The sequence below is a fragment of the Phaethon lepturus genome, unplaced genomic scaffold (assembly GCF_000687285.1).
Source record: "Phaethon lepturus isolate BGI_N335 unplaced genomic scaffold, ASM68728v1 scaffold5384, whole genome shotgun sequence".
Lineage (NCBI taxonomy): Eukaryota > Metazoa > Chordata > Aves > Phaethontiformes > Phaethontidae > Phaethon > Phaethon lepturus.
In genome coordinates, this window is record NW_010535360.1 from 10,485 (window position 1) to 29,580 (window position 19,096).

At 42.8% G+C, this 19,096-nt stretch overlaps 1 protein-coding gene across 1 annotated transcript; it reads left to right on the forward strand.

The window, feature by feature from the left end:
* Nucleotides 1-101: 101 nt before the first annotated feature.
* On the forward strand, nt 102-16,399 carry TRIM55 (tripartite motif containing 55; the record flags this gene model as incomplete). Its single annotated transcript, XM_010285772.1, has 7 exons — nt 102-394; nt 807-979; nt 8,933-9,098; nt 10,806-10,901; nt 14,889-15,122; nt 16,153-16,175; nt 16,275-16,399. Coding segments are annotated over exons 1-7 (1,006 nt in total), but the record flags the coding sequence as incomplete, so codon positions are not given.
* Between the last annotated feature and the right edge of the window lie 2,697 nt (nt 16,400-19,096).

The following is a 19,096-nucleotide window of genomic DNA, read 5'->3' on the forward strand; positions in this document are numbered from 1 at the left end:
TCTCACGCGCTTATATGGGCACGGCAGGATGGCATCTTGTGACGCCGAGCTGCTAAAAACAGCCCCGGCTCCCTTCGGCCCCTTCGTTCAAACAATGTCCTCCGGCCAGAGCAACCCGGAGAGCCTCTGACTGCAGCACAGCCTTGGACTTATTTCAAGGGAAATTAACCCGGAAACCCCTCCACGAGGCCGTGACCCTGAGCGTATGCCCCTGGAGCACCTAGGGATGAGCACTTCTCTGAACTACAAGTCCTTCTCCAAAGAGCAGCAAACCATGGATAACCTGGAGAAACAGCTGATTTGCCCCATCTGCCTGGAGATGTTCACCAAGCCTGTGGTGATCCTGCCCTGCCAGCACAACCTCTGTCGGAAGTGTGCCAGCGACATTTTCCAGGTAGGTTTCTTCCTGCAGAAAGCGTTGCTTCCCGAGCGGCACTTGCTGAAATGAACGGAAAAGCAGATTTTTACATGTTTCATTTTTACATGCTTTTCACAGTCAGTAAGACTGGGGGCGTGGGGGGTCAGGGGGGAGTGATTTAAAGCGAAAGTTGAGAGTCCTGGGGGCCGAGGCTGAGTTCGCAGCCTGTTAGCCAGGGCACATGGCCACATATGCAAGCGGGGGCACTGGCCCCCCAGCCTGCAGTGACTGGGCCCTTTCCTGGGGTCAGCTGGCTGGAGCTACCCTCTCCTTCGACATACTGACAACTGGTTTGCTCCAAGTGTTTTCACCCCAGTGCTTTTGAAAGAGGTTTTCATGGTTTTTCATGGCCTTACTCACCTCTCCTTGGGCTGCTTGGCAAGAGCAGGCCTCCAACCCCTACCTGCCGACCAGGGGAGGCACAACCGTGGCGTCGGGAGGCCGCTTTCGCTGTCCCTCCTGCAGGCACGAAGTCGTCCTCGACCGGCACGGCGTCTACGGGCTGCAGAGGAACCTGCTGGTGGAGAACATCATCGACATCTACAAGCAGGAGTCCACAAGGTAACGAGTGAATGTGTGCCCTTCAGAGGAGGTTTGTCACAAAAGCAGACGTGTCTTAGGAAACTGGTGGCCTTTGGTCTTTCTGTTTGGCACCCGTGAGGTTGATTTAGTTGTTTTCTCTCTTGGAAATACAGAAAGGGATCATGCTGCCATGCATGCCTGTCTGTTTGCTGTGCAATGAAGTCAGCTCCCACTGAGCACAGAAAACCATATCCAAATAGATGCTGAATTTCCCCGCTTCCACTTACAGCAGAGGATTGTGCTGTGCTTATTCACACGAGCAACACTTACCCATGCAAGCAAAGCCCTTGAGGTCAGCGTGGCTACTCACATGAATAAGGGAAAAGTAGCTAAGTTCACATTGTTTATTTTAAAAACAGTTCAGATTATTCTTGTTTGACTTTACCCTGGGTGTTCTCATGCTAAAAAAGGAAAAGAAATTTCAAATCTTGTTAGAAAATCCTGAGAGACAGACAGCGCAAACAAGAAGAAAACTGAATTTCATACAGAAGATATCCTGCATCATAATGTCAAATCAAAACTCAATAAAAAGAAATCTCCATTCCTGTCAGCTTGGGATGTAAACTCAAGAAATCAAGTCTTATTTAGGACTCCATAAAAGAGAAAGAATAGCCAGAAATAGTATATATCAGCGCTGTGTAGGGTCTACACAAGAATCAGGACCCCAGGGCAGAAGAATGGGTTAATCCTAAAAAGTAAGATTACTCCTGAATGTTAACTGCCTGCATAGGGTGTGTAATGAATCCAGCAATAGAAAAATGTTGCGTTCTCGTCTCTCTTGCCCTGGGGTGGGGCAGACACACGGTATCACCTTAGGGAACTTAGTAGGGGGGAAGCTAAGCCTGGTCCCAGGCTGCCAAGCAAGCAGCTCTCACCCAGGCAAGCTGCCTATTGTCACCAGGGTGCATCCGTAGGGCCAGTTTTGTATGGCAGGGTGTTTTGTACACCTGAAAGAAGGTGTAATCCTGGCCATGCTCCCTGACAGTCTTCCCATCCCAACAAGGAGCTAGCTTTCACAGGGACAATGAGGTGGCATCACTGGAGAAGGTGGCCACAAGTGTCAGAGCCTGGCACCTTGCGTGGCTTAGGACACTTCTACCCTCCTCCGGCAGAGGAGGACAGTCACCAGCAGAGAGGACATTTTGGAGCCCAGCGGTGGCTTTGGCTATTCTCTGTCATTTGAGTCCCTTCAAGGACTGTTGTATCTGGGCATAGGTTGGAGCTCCAAAGCGTCGGAGAGCACGAAGTTGGCTTAAAATTGTCCTTTCTGCTGCCCTTCATGCTCAGTGCCAAGGGGAGGTCAGCTGCCCTTGTGTGTGTCATTGATACCCAAATATTATTTTAGTCAGGAAAAACTCTGAGGAAATGAAGCAGCAAAGCTACAGTGGTGGACTTTGCTTTTGACCAAATAAGCTGGACATGTGTGGCTTTATGTGTGTCTTGGTTTTGTTTATTTTTTTCAGCTCACAGTTGTATTTAACTTAAAAAGAAATGCAGCTCCTTTTCCCATGTAGTTCATGGGCAATTGGAACAAAATAGCAGTTAAACAGAAATGGAAGAAATTTAATAGATTTTTTTTTAATTCCAGAAAAGTAAAACACAACATGATGAATAAAAGGGGACAATAGAAAAAAATAAAAATATGAACATATATTTGCTTAGATATTTGTCCAAAAGGATCATTTATTTAGTCTGTTAAGGTACTAATTTAACCTTCATGTATGTCCTTAAAATGCAAGTTATCATTAGGGTTACGTAGCAGCAGCAATGCATAGAAGCATTATCTAAAGTATTTGGCACTTTGTAGGCCTCAATGCCTACCTCCCTCCGCCTAACATTCCTCAGGCTCCCATGAGAATGTGAGCAAGATCTGCCATGGCTTTACCCCGTGCTGTCCCACTGAAACCAAAAAGTCATGGGAAATCAAGTTTTCTCTGCTTCTTCCTTTTGGACCAGACTCTTCCAAACTGAGGGCTGGGGTCTGGCAGAAGTACATAAGAAGAAGGGTGAGATGTGACCTTTGCATCCTTGTTTCTTCCCGAGACAACCCTTCAAACTGGCAGCACCTGTTATTTCCAGACAGGAGTCTCTTCCCCTAAGTCCTCCTGTGGGTATAATTCACCATAACTGTGAATGCCAGAGTGATGCCAGCTCCCAGCTGCTTTTCACCTGAACTTAGGAGAGTGAGGGGAATTCAGCCAGGTAACAAGCTTTGTCTCCTGCTTCGGAGACAAATATTTTTTAAAATTTGAGTTTCTATTTGAATTAAGGAATTGGTTGTTTTTAAATAAAAGCTGGGGCAGGAGCTGGGCTATGAAGTTGGGAGGGTCTGTCCAAGCCTTCACATGCAGCCCCTCCTATTCCTAAAAATCACATCATATGGTCTTTTATCCCATTGCTCATCAAATTCCGGCTGATGGCAGAGTAGGTTGTTGCCCAATTTAGAATCTATTAGCAACACAAGGAAAGAAATCTTCAAGCAGGACATGATTCTTACAAAGCTTTAAAGGAGGGCAAAGGACTGAACCCAGTGGAAATAGAGTTGGCTAAAATATTAAACCAATGTTTGAAAATCTGTAGGCCACTGATTACCTGAACTATCTGAGGAACATCAGGGTGCCTGCTGCCACCAGGAAAGGGTAGCAACAGGAGGCTGTAACCTCTCACAAGCCCTGGCAGCCTCTAACGAGCTTAGCCAGATATTCCTGATCACAAAGTGCTTTGGGCTTTGTTACCAGCTGAATCCCGACCGGAGAGGGTCAAGTGCTGTTTCTGCCTTGCACCTACCAGGGAGAGCCCTAGGTACAGGCTGTCCCTGCAGCCCCGAGCACAGATGGAGCAGTGTGTGCAGCAGTGTGCGCAGCAGGGACCAGGCGCTGTGCTGAGGGCAGCGTGCGTTGGCTCTGCCACAGTGGTGACATGCTGCAGGATGGAGTAGTCAGCGCCACCAAGAGCAGCTATCTCTGACACCTCAGAGGTCTCAGTCAGAGCTCCCAAGGGAGCACACGGTTCTCCAGGATGGGCTGCCGGGATGCCTGGGGATCTCAGGATCGGCAGGGCTGGGGAGATGGGCTCCCTGCCCACACATCTCTAACCAAGAGAGCTGCAGGAGGAGCTCCACAGACTGTGCAGTGAAAGAGATAAGGAGAGAGACCACTTGGATCGTCTCCAGCTCCCCACAGAGACAAAGCCCCAAGCTCACCTGCACCAATGGTTTTCTTGGGCCAGGCATTCACGACAGTACTAGTGTAATGGAGTTTCAGGAATCCTTATGTCCATATGAACTTTTTTGGTCTTCTAATTTTTCAAGACCCATTTCTACCATGGGTATTGATGGGCTTTTCACTGCTTTTAGGGGAGTCCATCATTGAGGTTGATTTTCAAGGATCATTTCATCCAAGCTCAAGAAAGGTCCATCCCCACGTACAGGAACTCAAGCAATGGTGGCAGGATAATGCATTGATTAAAAAAAAAAAAAAAATCACATCATTAAAAAAGAAGCAAAAATAAGGTGGACAGGTGACTCAGGAATATTTTGAGACACTGTCCAGCATGTACAGATGGAGTTAGGAAAACCAAAGGCCACCTGGAACTGAATCTGGTGAGGGACATGAAGGCTAACAAGAAGAGCTTCTACAGGTACATCAGCAGCAAAAGGAATATTAGGGAAAGTGTGGGTCCACTGCTATATGGAGCAGGGACTCCTGTGACATAGAAAGGACATAGAAAAGGCCAAGGCATTCAATGCTTTCTTCACCTCCATCTTTACTGGTAAGATCGGTCTTCAGGAATCCCAGGTCCCTGAGACCAGTGGAAAAGTCTACAGCAAGGAAAATTTACCCTTGGGGGAAGGGGATCAGGTTAGGGAATATTAAAAAAAGCAGACATCCTGATAAGAGGCACCCATGAGTGGTGAGGGAGCTGGCTGATGTCATTGCAAGGCCACTCCCAATAATCTTTGAAACATTGTGATAATTGGGATAGTTTTCTGAGGACTGGACTGGAAGAAAGCAAATGTTGCTCCAATCTTCAAGCAGTGCAAAGTGGGAAACTACAGGCTGGTCATCCTCACACTCTTGAGCAAAATTGTTTGAGCAAACCCTCCTGGAAACCATTTTCATACATATAAAATGCAAGAAGGTGATTAGAAATAATCATCATGGTTTTATAAAGGGGAAATCATGCCTGACCAACCTCATACCATCCTCATAGCCTTTTATAGTGAGATGACTAACTCAAAGAATGAGAGGAGAGCAGTGGATGTTGTTTATCTAGACTTTCTGATAAGACATAAGAGAAGATGATCAGACACTGTGTCCTGTAACATCTTTATTGACAAACTGATGAAATAAGGTCTACTGTGGACAGTGGACAGTGAAGTGGACTGAAAACTGGCTGAATTGCCAGACTCAAAGGGTTATGGTGAGCAGCATGAAGTCAGATGGCAACCAATGATCAGTGGTTTATTGCCCAAGATTGATACTGGGACCAATACAGTTTAATATCTTCACTGGAAGTGCTAAAAACCCAGGTAGACGTGGCACTTCAGGACATGGTTTAGTGTGCATAGTGGTGTTGGGTTGATGGTTGGACTTGATGACCTTAAAGGTTTTTTTCAACCTTAATGATTCTGTGATTCTGTGATTCTGTAATGACCTAACTGTGCCTCATACAGTCATACAGATTTTGTCCCCTGACCAGGTGCAGGCACTAGGTGATGTGATGGTACAGGAAGGACTACAGCTATCTTAGGGTCTTCAGTAAAAACACTATCAAAGTTGGAATCAGGATTTCAGTACAGACATTTCTGGATTTTTAAAAATCCTAAGAAAAACATGCTTTCTAATAAAACAGCAGTTTTCCTAAGGTCTTACTATATCCTTAATTAAGGTGTGCTCTTTTATGTGCCCAGCAACTTTGCACTTCCTCACCAAATCACGGAATCACAGAATGGCTGAGATTGGATGGGACCCCTGGAGGTCAAGCCAGTTGCCCAGGACCATGTCTGGACAGCTTTTGAGTATCTCCAAGAAAGGAGACTCCACAACCTCCTTGGGCAACCTGTGCCAGTGCTCAGTCACCCTCACAGTAAAAAAGCGTTTCCTGATGTTCAGAGGGAACCTCCTGTGTTTCAGTTTGTGCCCACTGCCTCTGGTCCTGGCACTGGGTGTCACTGAAAAGAGCCTGGCTCCATCCTCATCACACCCTCCATTCAGGTATTTAGATAACTGAAGGTATTGATAAGATCAAGGTTATTGTTAAGATCCCCTTGAACCTTCTCTTATGCAGGCTGAAAGTCTCAGCTCTCTCAGCCTTTCCTCACAGGAGACATGCTCTAGACCCTTAATCGTCTTCAGGACCTTTTCCTGGGCTCTCTCCAGTATGTCTGTGTGTATCCTGTACTGGGGAGCCTAGAACTGGACCCCATAAGGTGTGGCCTTACCAGTGCTGAGAATCCTTCTCTCCAGAAAACATGAACAGCACTCCACACATTAAGGTTCAAATCTAATTTTAATGGAAGAGAATAAGCCTGTGGCAATCAAACGTAGGCTTGGCATCTCAAAGAGCGGAGTCAGAGAATGAGAGCACAAAGTTATTTCAGCAACCTGTTGCTGCTTTGGTCACACGCACATCTGTGATGAATCTTTTCTTCTGCTAAAGCCATGCTGTCATTTTCCTATCAGTTACTCTTTAATCTCCTGTTTTAGGAGCAGCAACCGTTTTAAACTTAGAGGTTGTGTTTTGGCCTTTGTTACACCAGCATAGACCTAGAGGGTCCCCTCTGAAGTCAGGGAATGTTGTGCTAGAAATGTCTCCTTCTGCACAGCTTAGGAAGGAGACTGTAGATCTGTTTACTTCTAGTCTTCTGTCACTGTCTTCAGGACCCGACTAGTTCAGGGAGTTCTGCCAGGTTTCTTCCAGCTCTTTGCGGCACCTTTGAAGGTTGGCTACTTCTGGGTGAACTTGCTTGACACCATCACCTTTTAGTCCTGTGCGATGTGCCTTTCATGCTAGTGGCACCATTCCAGTGTTAAATAACATTTTAGTAGTTTCTGGTTCTGGTCTTGTAAATATTTGCAGGAAGAGCAGCTATTTCAGGCTTAATTAATCACTTTGAAATTAATTGTCTGTTATTGCCCTCACATGTGGGCCCTCCCACTATAATATGAATATGTTAGGGGCTGTTTGCAGTCAACTGCAAACAATGTAAAACATTTTTTATAGTGGAGACACACCTCTTTTGGCTAGCATTGAAATGATGATGGATGTGATGTACTGAGACCCTTATGTAAATGTATGCTGGAAATCTGACCCAAATAATACAGGCTTCTTCAGAATCGTCCATCTTGTTTTATCCTGGTGTATCATGTTATATTGCAGATTACAGATTTTCCTTATGAACCCTTTAAATTCCAGTGCCCTCCTGAAATTAAAAAATATGAATTCATGAGATTTTCTTTGTTGCTTGATCCTTTTTAAAATGCATCTAATTGATGACATTCCATTCCCTTCAAAAGGGAAAACCTGTACTTTGTCATTAAAAAATAAATGCCATGTCTACTCTATCAAACTGTATAGAAAAACTCTATTGTAATATAATCTAAAATAATGATTTTTCCATACATTTTAAAACTTGAGTAGAATGACTGGTTGCCTCCTTACTACAGAGCTCTGTAGAACAGCTTTAAAAAAAATATTTCCAGGTAATTACATTAAATTTTATAGCTCTGGAAAATATTTTCTATCTAATGATGAAAAGATACTTTTATATAATGCCATTGCTCCACTTGCTACAGGTCATAGTCATACTTCTCCTTACAAATGGTAACAGAAGGGGATAATGGCTTATGTTGCAAATAATATTTAAAGTTGCCACAGTAGGAGGGGCAACATTTGGAGGCTTGAACCCCCAGGCACACTCCCTCCATCAACCTACTGACCCTGTCATCCGGTACCACATCCTCACGCACTCACATGCTTGCCGCAGATGTGCTCAGGGTGCTAAGCCTGAAGCATGGGCTCAGAAAAGCATCAGCCTGCCCACAAGGACTCGACCAGAGCTTTCACTTACACTTGGGGAAATCAGTTAAGTAGCTCATTTAAAGGAAGCTACAACTAAATTAGTTCCTAAAATAGCAGGGATTGACTTGTATGTATATGGCTGAATCATTCTGGTGAAGAGAAGGTCAGGACTGAGCTATAATCTGGTGACAGCTGGCTTAGCACAGGAGAGGAACGCTTCTTGTGTAACCCATGCCCTTGCTGATGGGTACAATCAAGTTACCTACTGTTAAACACTTAGATTAGACACTGTACAAGCTAAACATGGGCCATGCGGCTAAAATTAATTTGTGTGAGACCGTATTTTGGTTGCTGGCCTAGTGTAAAGGCCGTAAGGACCCAGTCCTGTTTGATATTGCCAGTCCTGACCTGGGCCTCACAAAGCTCACCAGCAGAGATATAAAGTTAAGGGCATACCTAAAACTCTTGCTTCCAATTAGTCCCCTGCATAAGAGCTTTGCTGCATTAAGGCCAAGAGCCCATGATGAACCCAAAAGGAATTACATGTGTTTCATATTTCAAACAGATGTTAGGTAACATGCTAATTAAAGTACAGGAGTAGTCTGAGATCAGTCTTGGTGAGGTTATTTACATTTTTAAATATGAGTGAGGGTTCAGTCACACTCCCAGCTGGAATCCCCGTATGAAGTCATGTTGCTATATTGTCATTACACCCTGTTGTGTCAAGACATTAAACTGTTCCGCTCTCTATTTAGTCATCCCGTGTAGCAGGTTTAAGGTTATGCTGAGTATGCAGGTCAGCCTTGGACACTGCTATACGAATGTACCGTATTTCATGCTGATACCTTAAGTGTTGTCATTAGAAACTCCTGAGCACCAAGTTTGTTTTAAACTTGTTTTCTTTTGCAGACCCGAAAGGAAGTGTGACCAGCCAATGTGTGAAGAGCACGAAGATGAAAGAATTAATATATATTGTTTGAACTGTGAAATGCCCACCTGCTCCCTGTGCAAAGTCTTTGGTGCCCACAAAGACTGTCAAGTTGCTCCTCTCACAAACGTTTACCAGCGACAGAAGGTAAATATCTTTTTGTATCTCATAGTCCTCCCAGCAACTGACAGGACTGTTGACAGGAAAGTATTCCCATGGGCTTCCTGCGAGTTTCCAAATGGACCTAGGGGTGCCTTTGCCATTCCTGTGTGTGAGTGAAAGGCTCACACAAATCTGTAGGAACTGTTTAGAAACACAGGGAAATAAATTTATGAAAAATCACACAGAAAGATATCACAGTGTCTCAATTTTTGCTAGTATAGTGAGTAAACATTTTAGACAGCGACTGATGTGAAGCTGAGGATCTCTCTTTTGAGGTTCCTGATCTCTTCCAGTGCTTTTGATCAGAAGAACAAGTGGGATTTCCAACACATGAACTGGAAAGAGAACAGATCATTACAAATCAAATAGTTAACTATCAGGTACTTTTGCCTTGAAGCATCCCATTTTTAAGAAAAGTTAAATGAAAAATCTCCTACTGCAAGTGAATGCAGGAATATTCAATAGTTGGCAGCACAGGATGTACCTAACATCCCCTGCCCTTGCTGTCACCAGTAAAAGACTTGTTTATTTTTAATACAGTATTAATTTAAAACCTGACTCACTGGGTTATCCTCCTGAGATAAACAGCTCATTTTTCTGGAGGGCCCCAGTGGGGCAAGCAATCAGACAGGCCAAATTTGCAATACCAGCCTCTAACTTTGTCACACAATTGCTTGTGTGTGGAAACTACAAATGGGAAGTCACTTTAGGAAAGTAATTACAAACATCCTTTTCAATCAAAAAAGGAGGGAGAACGAGGAGAAGTTTCTTGGACCGAATCTGTGCCACTGATCGCTCCCTTTGCATGTAGATTTGCAAGCAGTGGTTTCCTTCCCAGCGTGCTTGCAGAAAGGGGCTGTCAAGCCCAAGACTGGAGGCATAACCCAGAGACTGCAGGATCCTTCAGAAAGCTGTGGAGGCCACAGACATGGTTTCCTCTGTCACTGCAGGCATGTGCCAAGGGCCCTTCGCCCTCCCCAGCACCCTCACCAAGTTCCCTAGGGACTAGCTTCTCTGTCTCTACTCTCTTAAGGATACCTCACAGTCAGCCCCCTCCCCACACTCAGGCCATTTCCTTCTTCCACTTGTTTCCCTCCTGCTCGTGGCTCAGCCTCCACCTTCTCCTCCCCCTTTTCTCCCTTCCCCTCTCACCACAGCCCCAGCCCTACTGCCCTCATGCCAGGGGCTCTGTAGCACCCTGGTCCCTCCAGGTCCATTGGGCCACCTCTTCTTCTCTCCAGAGCCAAGAGCTACAGTCCCCAGGGAAATACCACAGTGGTGTGGCTAGAGCCAGACACAGAAAAACCCAACCCCTCAAGAGACAGAGTCTTTTCTGTCAAGAAACCCAGTGGGAATATTTTGGGGCTGTTGAAACATAGCACTTCAAACAAAAGCATCTAGAAGGGCCTCCTAGAACAAAGTGCTTCCTCCTTTCAAAACCGCAGCTGCTTCTCCATAGAAAGTTTCAAATTATCCATGTTTTCATAGTGTTTTGGGAGAGGAAACAAATGTCAAAGTACTAGCAGGTAACTTGTGGGCAGGTAAAGCTCCAAGTTTCCTTGGTTCTGATGGAAAGAAGAGCTAATACCCTGGTATGGCTCATTCGTCCTCTGCTCCCCACAGTTAGATGTGATACCCTGAAGTGGGACAGTGTCTAACCCCCTTCCTGCTTGCTCTTTCCTTCCTGCCTAGTCTGAGCTGAGTGATGGCATTGCAGTCCTGGTGGGGACCAACGACAGGGTGCAAGGGATAGTCACACAGCTGGAGGAGACCTGCAAGACAGTTGAGGTAGGTACCACCCCTTTAAATGCAGTTATTTCAGTGTGAAGCCACATCTTTTAAACTGCTGGTAGTGACCATTCTTTAACAGACCTCACTTTACCGAAATGCATTCCCACATCATTTTGCTAAACCATTACCTGCGGCTTTGTTCAGTATCAGCTGTACCACCTCAACCGAAGGATGCGTCCTGCTCGGCACCCTGCCTCTGACATAGACCATGTGGTTGAGCACAAAGAGAAAGGATAATCCATATCAGTACAACTCGCTCAGCATTTTTAGTTGTATAGGATATCACTGAAGTTAAAAGCAGATCCAACAAAATGCCATCAACTCACAGTTCATTTAGCATCTAAGATCAGGTAATAAATCTGTAAAAGACACTATTAGCCTAAGGTCTGACCGGTCCTGTGAACCGAGCCTTAGTCTCAGCCACAGGGTAGCCATAGCTCCCACGTATGTCAGTGACCTCTGTATTTGGTTGCTTTGCCTCCTGTGCAGAAGGTGTTATTTAATAAACTCATGTTGCCCTTTAAGGAGTCTTATTTTGTTGCTCATGGGAGGGAAGAGTTTGGGTTCTTACTGTAAGTCTGAATTTTCAGGTAAAGGTTTTACTCTGATGGAGCTGGAATTAATTTTGTGTCATTCAATACCAAAAGTGGCTTTCATTTCCTCCAAAAGGTTTGCACTAACAAAGCAAACACAAATATCAGCTCTGACCAATTTGAGCATCACAGTGCAATAGGCTGAAAGGAACTCATATGAATTGATTTTATGATCAGAGTTTGATGAAGCATCTAGTGAAGGAGTTGCATCCCTCTCAGCCCAATTAGAATTATATTGACCATTCAGAGCTGGAGCAGAAAAGAGAAACTGCAGAGAAAAAGAAGTTAATCCAAAATGTATAGATTCTAACTGGTAAGAAAATTTGATTCCACAATCTATGTACACAATTGCCCAAGACTCCTATCTCCTCAGAAAAAGGAAGATCAGAAAATGTCCAAGTTTGGTTCAAAGAACATAAAACCATTAGCCCAAATAAATGAGAGAGCACATTAGCAGCAGTCAGAACTTTGTAGTCAAGAAACCTTCACATTGCAAGAATGAAATTGGCTGCTATCAGGATTTTGCAGACAGAAACAAGCCTTTCATGCAGGTTAACTGCAGAAATTTGAATAACACAAAAGCAAAAGCCTATACTCATTTAAGTTGAACTAGCTGAACCAGAAACAAAACTTCAAACATCTAGTCTGAAGTATGGAGAAAACATTGTGCTAAAAATACCTTAATAAATAAAACAGTTTCTGAAACTAGATTCCTCAGAGTCATCTACTCAGTTTAAAGTCTAACCTTTAAACTTGAAGCCGAAAGAAAGGGCAGCCATTTTACCTTCAGATGTCTTAACAGGCTTTTCACCTTTAAAGTCAAAGATTGCAGAAAATAGATCTTAGAGTTTACCTTGGCACTCCTATGTCACATTTCAAGCAAATCACATTTCCTACCATACAACAGCTTTGTCTGAATTGATATCAGTTTGTCCTTGAAGATGAAAAGCTACAGCTGGAGCTGAGAAATGTACACACATGGAAATAACGCTTATAATCGAGGATTGCCTCTTCTCTCTGCTCAATGTTTTGCAGAGAACAATAAATATCTGCTTTAGCAGAAAATACATGATCATTTTCCTTTTAGCCGGAGTAAGCAATAGCCTACAGTTCTCTGTTTAGCTATTGCTCTGATCCAAGCCTAAAAAAGCACAAAAACAAACAAAAAATTTTATTAATACTTGTATAGTTCTTAACTGTTTAAAAGGTAGTCCAAATTCACATATTATGCCGAAAATAAAAAATGGTATATAAAATGCTAAATATGGGAAAACAATAATAAATAATTAAGTACTGTTTATTCCTGCAAACAATAAGAGTCAAATAATGAAGGAGAAATTACAGTGTTTCTTTCAAAAGCTGATAGTGTAGGACAGTCAATACAGATACTTCAGAACAAGCAGTGCAACTCGTGCACAGTGGCAAGGACTGCTTTCTTTTTGCTGTAGCCGTGCTTTAAAAAAAAAAAAAAAAGGCTGAGAACTTTTTAGAATGGAAAGTCATGTATTTGTTAACCTTTTTCATTACTCAGAATCTGATTAGGGTAATTCTATCAGGCAGAGACTTCATGTGGGAACATTTTATACAGAAAGATAGTATTTCAGAAATATTTCAGCATTTGCAGTTAGGAACTTATTTTGCACTCTCACTCTTGAGATTCACAAGTCTGTGATATCTGCTGGCAGGAAATACTATATATTAGAGCTTAGAGATGGGGAAGGACCTCTCAAGGTACCCTGTTATCATTCTCTTGCTCTTCTTCCCCAAACGCTTGTTCTGTGTCAAATGGCAAAGATAGCACACACGTGTCCTGAAATTAAGCTTGTTTTACAAGTGATCTGAATGACGTTTCAGAGGAGGTCATTGTAGGCTAAACTGAAGAGGAGTGTGGAGCAAGTGGAAGTGCAGGAAACTGGGAGAAAGCTAGAGGAAGGAGTGAAAGAGGAGAGGAAGATTATTCGAGGTCTGAACAATAGAATGACACTCAGGAACCGTGATTCACTTGATTCAAAAGCTTCCTTATCCCCACCCTATAATTCACTAATCAGGAATTTCTGGGAAGTGGCAGGGACCTCCAGAAGGGCAGGACAAGCCTGCACCCTGCAAAGAGTTTTAAATTAGGAGTGCCTGTTTAGCCTAGTCTTCCTCATTGGGAAGCAGGGGTGGATACTTGGATCAACCCAACAAGATCTATATTTGCTCCCCACTCCTCGATGTAGACAGTGATTTTTGGCCACACATTCATCTTTGAAAGGCTTTCTCCTTTGAACAATACAGAGCAGACTGTCACCACTTGTAGGAGAGAGCTCTGGCTGAAAGTCAAGAAAAAAGTTGGATTCTCTCTGGCCAAGTGCTATGAATAATCAGTCTTATCACTTCCAAAAGTACCATGGGACTTGTTAATAATCCTGTGCTGCCAGGATCTCAGCATTATGCCTCAAGGGACGAAGATGAGGAATTGATTCAGCCTCAGTTCCTAAGAAAGAGTTTTGAATAATCACCATCATCCACAACTAGATATAACCACAATAAGGTTATGCCCATCTGTGTGCCCTGGGGCACAGAGATGACTCAAGTACTTCTATTTGGTAGACCTCAGACATTATAGATAACCTGTCTCTGATTTCCTCCCCATAAATCCTCCTTTGCAAGTGCAGTGTGTTCTTGTTAGAGAGCACTCAATGAAGCAGTCATCAAACCCATGCTCCTTACTCAGTGGAATACACGACGTTGTCTGGTTGGAGGGACAATAAAAGTGTCTCAAAAACTGATGTGAAAATCAGTGTCTGAAGGTAGGGCTGGAACCTGGTTCCTCTTTCTTGTCTCTGTGCTTTGTCACACACCATCTTCGTGGAACCTTTACCTCATTCAGCGCACAGTAAATGGAAAATAATAGACACTTACTGTCAAAATAGAGTCTAAGAGTGTGTATGTGAAAATCAAACCTAGCCAGGATAGTTCCAGGTTCTCTGGTAGAAAAAGAAATTTCTCCAGAGCTGATTTGAGATGATCGCTCATTTAGAAACCATTCTGTTCATGCAAATGAACCCAACTGCTAATATGGTGAGGGTTTTTACTCTTTTCTGCAGGCTTTGATGTATCACTACAGACATCGAAAATACCTTTCACAATTTTTTAGCAGACTGGCAAGTTATACAATAACCTGTTTGGGGGTTTTCAGTGGCTTGAAACTCAGAGTTTGAGAACAGTTTTAAAACTTTTGTTCCAATAGCTTGGACTTTGAAAATTATAAAAGTCTCCGGGGTCATTCAGAATCCTTTGCAGTGTTCAGAAAGAGGAATTTCTTTGATGAAAATGCTTCCAAGTAACTGTAAAAATAGAAACTCTTTTAAGAACCTAACATCTTTAACATAAACCAAATGATTCACAGGAATGCTGCAGACGACAGAAAGAGCAGCTGTGTGAAAAATTTGATTATCTCTATTCTGTACTGGAAGAAAGAAAAAATGAGATGACACAAATAATCACTAGAACCCAGGAGGAGAAACTGGAACATGTCCGCTCCCTGATGAAGAAGTATGCGGATCATTTGGAAGCTGTATCGAAGCTGGTTGAATCAGGAATCCAGTTCATGGAAGAGCCAGAAATGGCTGTGTTTTTGCAGGTATAAAGTCTATAAATGGAGATAGAAAAAGAATGATGGGTTTATCAAAATACTATTTAAGCATTTCTTGATTTTAGGCACATTCAGAGTTTGGTCATCTTTGAGTGAACATTTACACAAACTCATTTTTTAAACACTTGCATCAGCACAGACAAATGACTAGTCTTCTTGTGAATAGTATCCAAACCAAGAACGTGAGTATTTGCTATTTGCACCAAAATCTACTACCCTGTGTATGAATTTCTGGTCCCCAAAGAAGAAACACGAATTTTAACACTTTCCAACATATATTTATTGTCCCATCACTATAATACATATGTATATGAAATTCAGTGAGTTATGGATTTCATATGCATATTGACAGAGTGACTAATTTCCCAAGAATAAATATTTATGTTCTAAGTCACATTTTTATGGCTTTACTTAATTTTTTTCCCCTTCTGTTTTCTTACTATAAACTTAGGAGAGCTGATTAGGAAACCATTAGCAGTTTGTACACTGAATTAATTAGTGTAGAATTTCTGTCCTGCAAGTTTACTATTCCTCTATATTCAAGGCTGGAAAGGTGTTTTCTAAAAAAAACACCTTTATTTTCATCAAAGAATTCCCTTTGAAGAGTACAATATTTTTTCCAGACAAATAAAATTTTGTGTTTCCAGAAGTATGCCCTTACGGACACTCAAAGATACAGTTACTGTGACTAAAGATGGCAACGGAACAATTGCTTTTCACCACAAACACACAAAAAAAAAGCAAAAATATTTCCATTTAATTTTTGTAGAAATTGTACATATTTCCTATCATATTCAGATTTTAATTAAAAAGTCTTCAATGTACTTAAAGGTTTACTCAGCCGTATACTAATTACCACCCAAATTTGATCTCATTTATAGATCTCATGGTTGCCATTTATGAGATCCATATTAATGTGTTTAGAAGCAGCCAGTGTAAGAATTAAATCTCAATGCATAAAATCTCTGAAAAAATGGAACCATTTAAGAAGTCAGTTATTTCCTTTTTGTTTTCACAGAATGCCAAAACATTGCTACAAAAGTAAGTATTTAAACTTGAGACTCTCTATCTTTATAATGAATTACAAATTACAACTGTATCTGCAAATCCAAATGCCAATAACCAATCTCTCTGTTTTAGAATTACTGAAGCATCTAAAGGATTTCAAATGGAAAAAATAGAGGATGGGTATGAAAATATGAACCAATTCACAGTGAACCTCAGTAGAGAAGAGAAGATAATCCGAGAAATTGATTTTGACAGAGGTATATCATTTATTTCACCTAAACTACTTTCTTAAATTGCAGCTGTGTGTAATTTACATGATGATACTGAGTAGGAAAACTTGAATAAGATATTTCTCTCCATCCCAAAGTGTAACTAGACCATCTTGTACCAATTATAATCAAAAGCAAAATCCATCACAGTCAAAACTCACATAACCTGTTGACACCATTAATCTCAGTTTTTATGTGGCCTCGACACTTTCCCAAGCCCATGATTTTACTGACTCCTCATGTGAAGGGACCACAAAATTAAGCTTTTATCTCAGTCTGTAAAGTCCTTTGTTCCCTAAAAGATGTCATTATTGTATGACCTGTCTGGTCTAGATAGTCATTAAAGAAATAGAATGTTTACTATTAAAAGAAGTGTTTATGAAACATACTTCTTAAAATCTTTTAAAATAATAATTGATAAATTTAACAGAAACATAATCAAAATTCAAGATCACAGATTTATAAATGGAAGCAAAAAATTGTAATCTTTCATGCATTTAACATCTTTGTCATGTCATCTGTCATGACATCATAACTAAGCATGCTTTATATGTCTATATAATAATACAAAGTTGTAATTCTATATTTACCAAATTCACCTGAAACCTAGGCTCATCTATGCTTTACCTTACAGAGTAAGCCACAAGAAGTTAATGGAGATAGATGTTTCAAATAAGGATCTCTCCTATTAAAAGGCAGCAGTAATAGTCATCTGGATATCTCTAATTTTCTTGCTAGCACTGGCTTCTGCCAGTACATTTACATTTACCCTTATCAGCCCAGTTAAGTCTCATGCAGATGCCACCCATCGCTTACTCCCCTGCCACAATTTATACTTCAGAGTGCGTGTCTGCTGCCTGCGAGGGACCTTGCATGCCTGCTGTGCAGCTCTTGGTCTGTAGGTTGGGATCCATGAACTAGCTGTACTTGGCACAGGGACCCATGTAGCGGGCACAGCAGCTGTGACACCAGTCAACAGCAGAGGAGCAGGTGCCATCTCGCAGGGCCATGAACCTCCAGGGATTTGTCCTGGGAGTGACAATCCCTAGTCACAGTCTCATGCCCAGTTCATCCCTGCCATCAGCCACAGCTGCCACATCCCTGCTACGCATGTACCTCTGCCAGGATCGTGACCTCGAGCTCTAGACACACACACCCACCATGTGATGGGGAATGTGACACCCACCTCTTGGGGACAAGGCATTAGTAAGGGCTTTGGCAATCAGGAGTTCAGTCCTGCATTTGAAACTCCTACTACAGTCAGTGAGGTCCTCTGCAGCCAGGGGACTTGGAAGCAGAGATTCAGCACTCTGCTTACAGGAGTCCATTTGCCTGCAGAAACATTTCTCCATTATAAGGGCATTACTTAATTTGCAGATCTATATTCCTTCTACATACTCAGGCAGAACCACAATCTGTGCAAAACACGGAGCCAGTTTGTAGCTTGGGTTAGTCCATCCATCTCGGTTTACTTCTCTGAAGTGCTAGCATGGCTCTGAACAACATCCGACATTTGTGAGGATGAATAGTGTGATTATGCAAAAGAAAATGCATTGTTAGGGGGCTCCCTGTGGAAATGACCCAAGCCATGAATGCTGACAACAGGAAGTGTCAGATGATGCAAAAGCAATGATTTGACCAAGTTTGACAGTCTGGTTTTAGGGAGGTTGGTATCCCAAACCTCCAGTCATGTATTTCAAAGCACTGACTTTGTAAAGACCTATTATGATGGCTTCAACGGTGTTTAAAACAAACATAGACATAAAATTGCAAGATGGATTTTTTTCCTGTCAGATTGTGCCAAACCAAGTATCACAGAATCACAGAATCACAGAATCATTAAGGTTGAAGAAGATCTTTAAGATCATCAAGTCCAACCATCAACCCAACACCACCATGCCCACTAAACCATGTCCCCAACTGCCACATCTACATGTTTTTTTTAATACTTCCAGTGATGGTGATTCCACCATCTCCCTGGGCAGCCTGTTCCAATGCTTCACCACTGTATCAGTACAGAAATCTTTCCTAATATCTAGTCTAAACCTCCCCTGGTGCAATTTGAGGCCATTTACTCTTGTTCTATCATTAGTTACTTGGGAGAAGAGACCAACGCCCACCTCACCACAACCCCCTTTCAGGTAGTTGTAGAGAGCAATGAGGTCTCCCCTCAGCCTCCTCTTCTCCAGACTGAACAACTCCAGTTCCCGCAGCCACTTCTCATAAGACTTGTCCTCCAGACCCCTCATCAGCTTCGTTGCCCTTCTTTGGACACAATCCAGCACCTCAACGTCCTTCTTGTAGTGAGGGGCCCAAAACCGAACACAGGATTCAAGGTGCGGCCAGTGCCAAGTACAGGGGCACGATCATCTCCCTACTCCTGCTGGCCACACTACTTCTGATATAGGCCAGGACGCTGTTGGCCTTCTTGGCCACCTGGGCACACTGCCGGCTCATATTCAGCCGGCTGTCAACCAGCACCCCCAGGGCAACACTGCTGGCTCATGTTCAGCTGGCTGTCAACCAGCACCCCCAGGTCCTTTTCCGCCAGGCAGCTCCCCAGCCACTCTTCCCAAAGCCTGTAGCATTGCATGGGGTTGTTGTGACCAAAGTGCAGGACCCAGCACTTGGCCTTGTTAGAACACAGAACACAGAACACAGAAACACTAGGTTGGAAAGGACCTT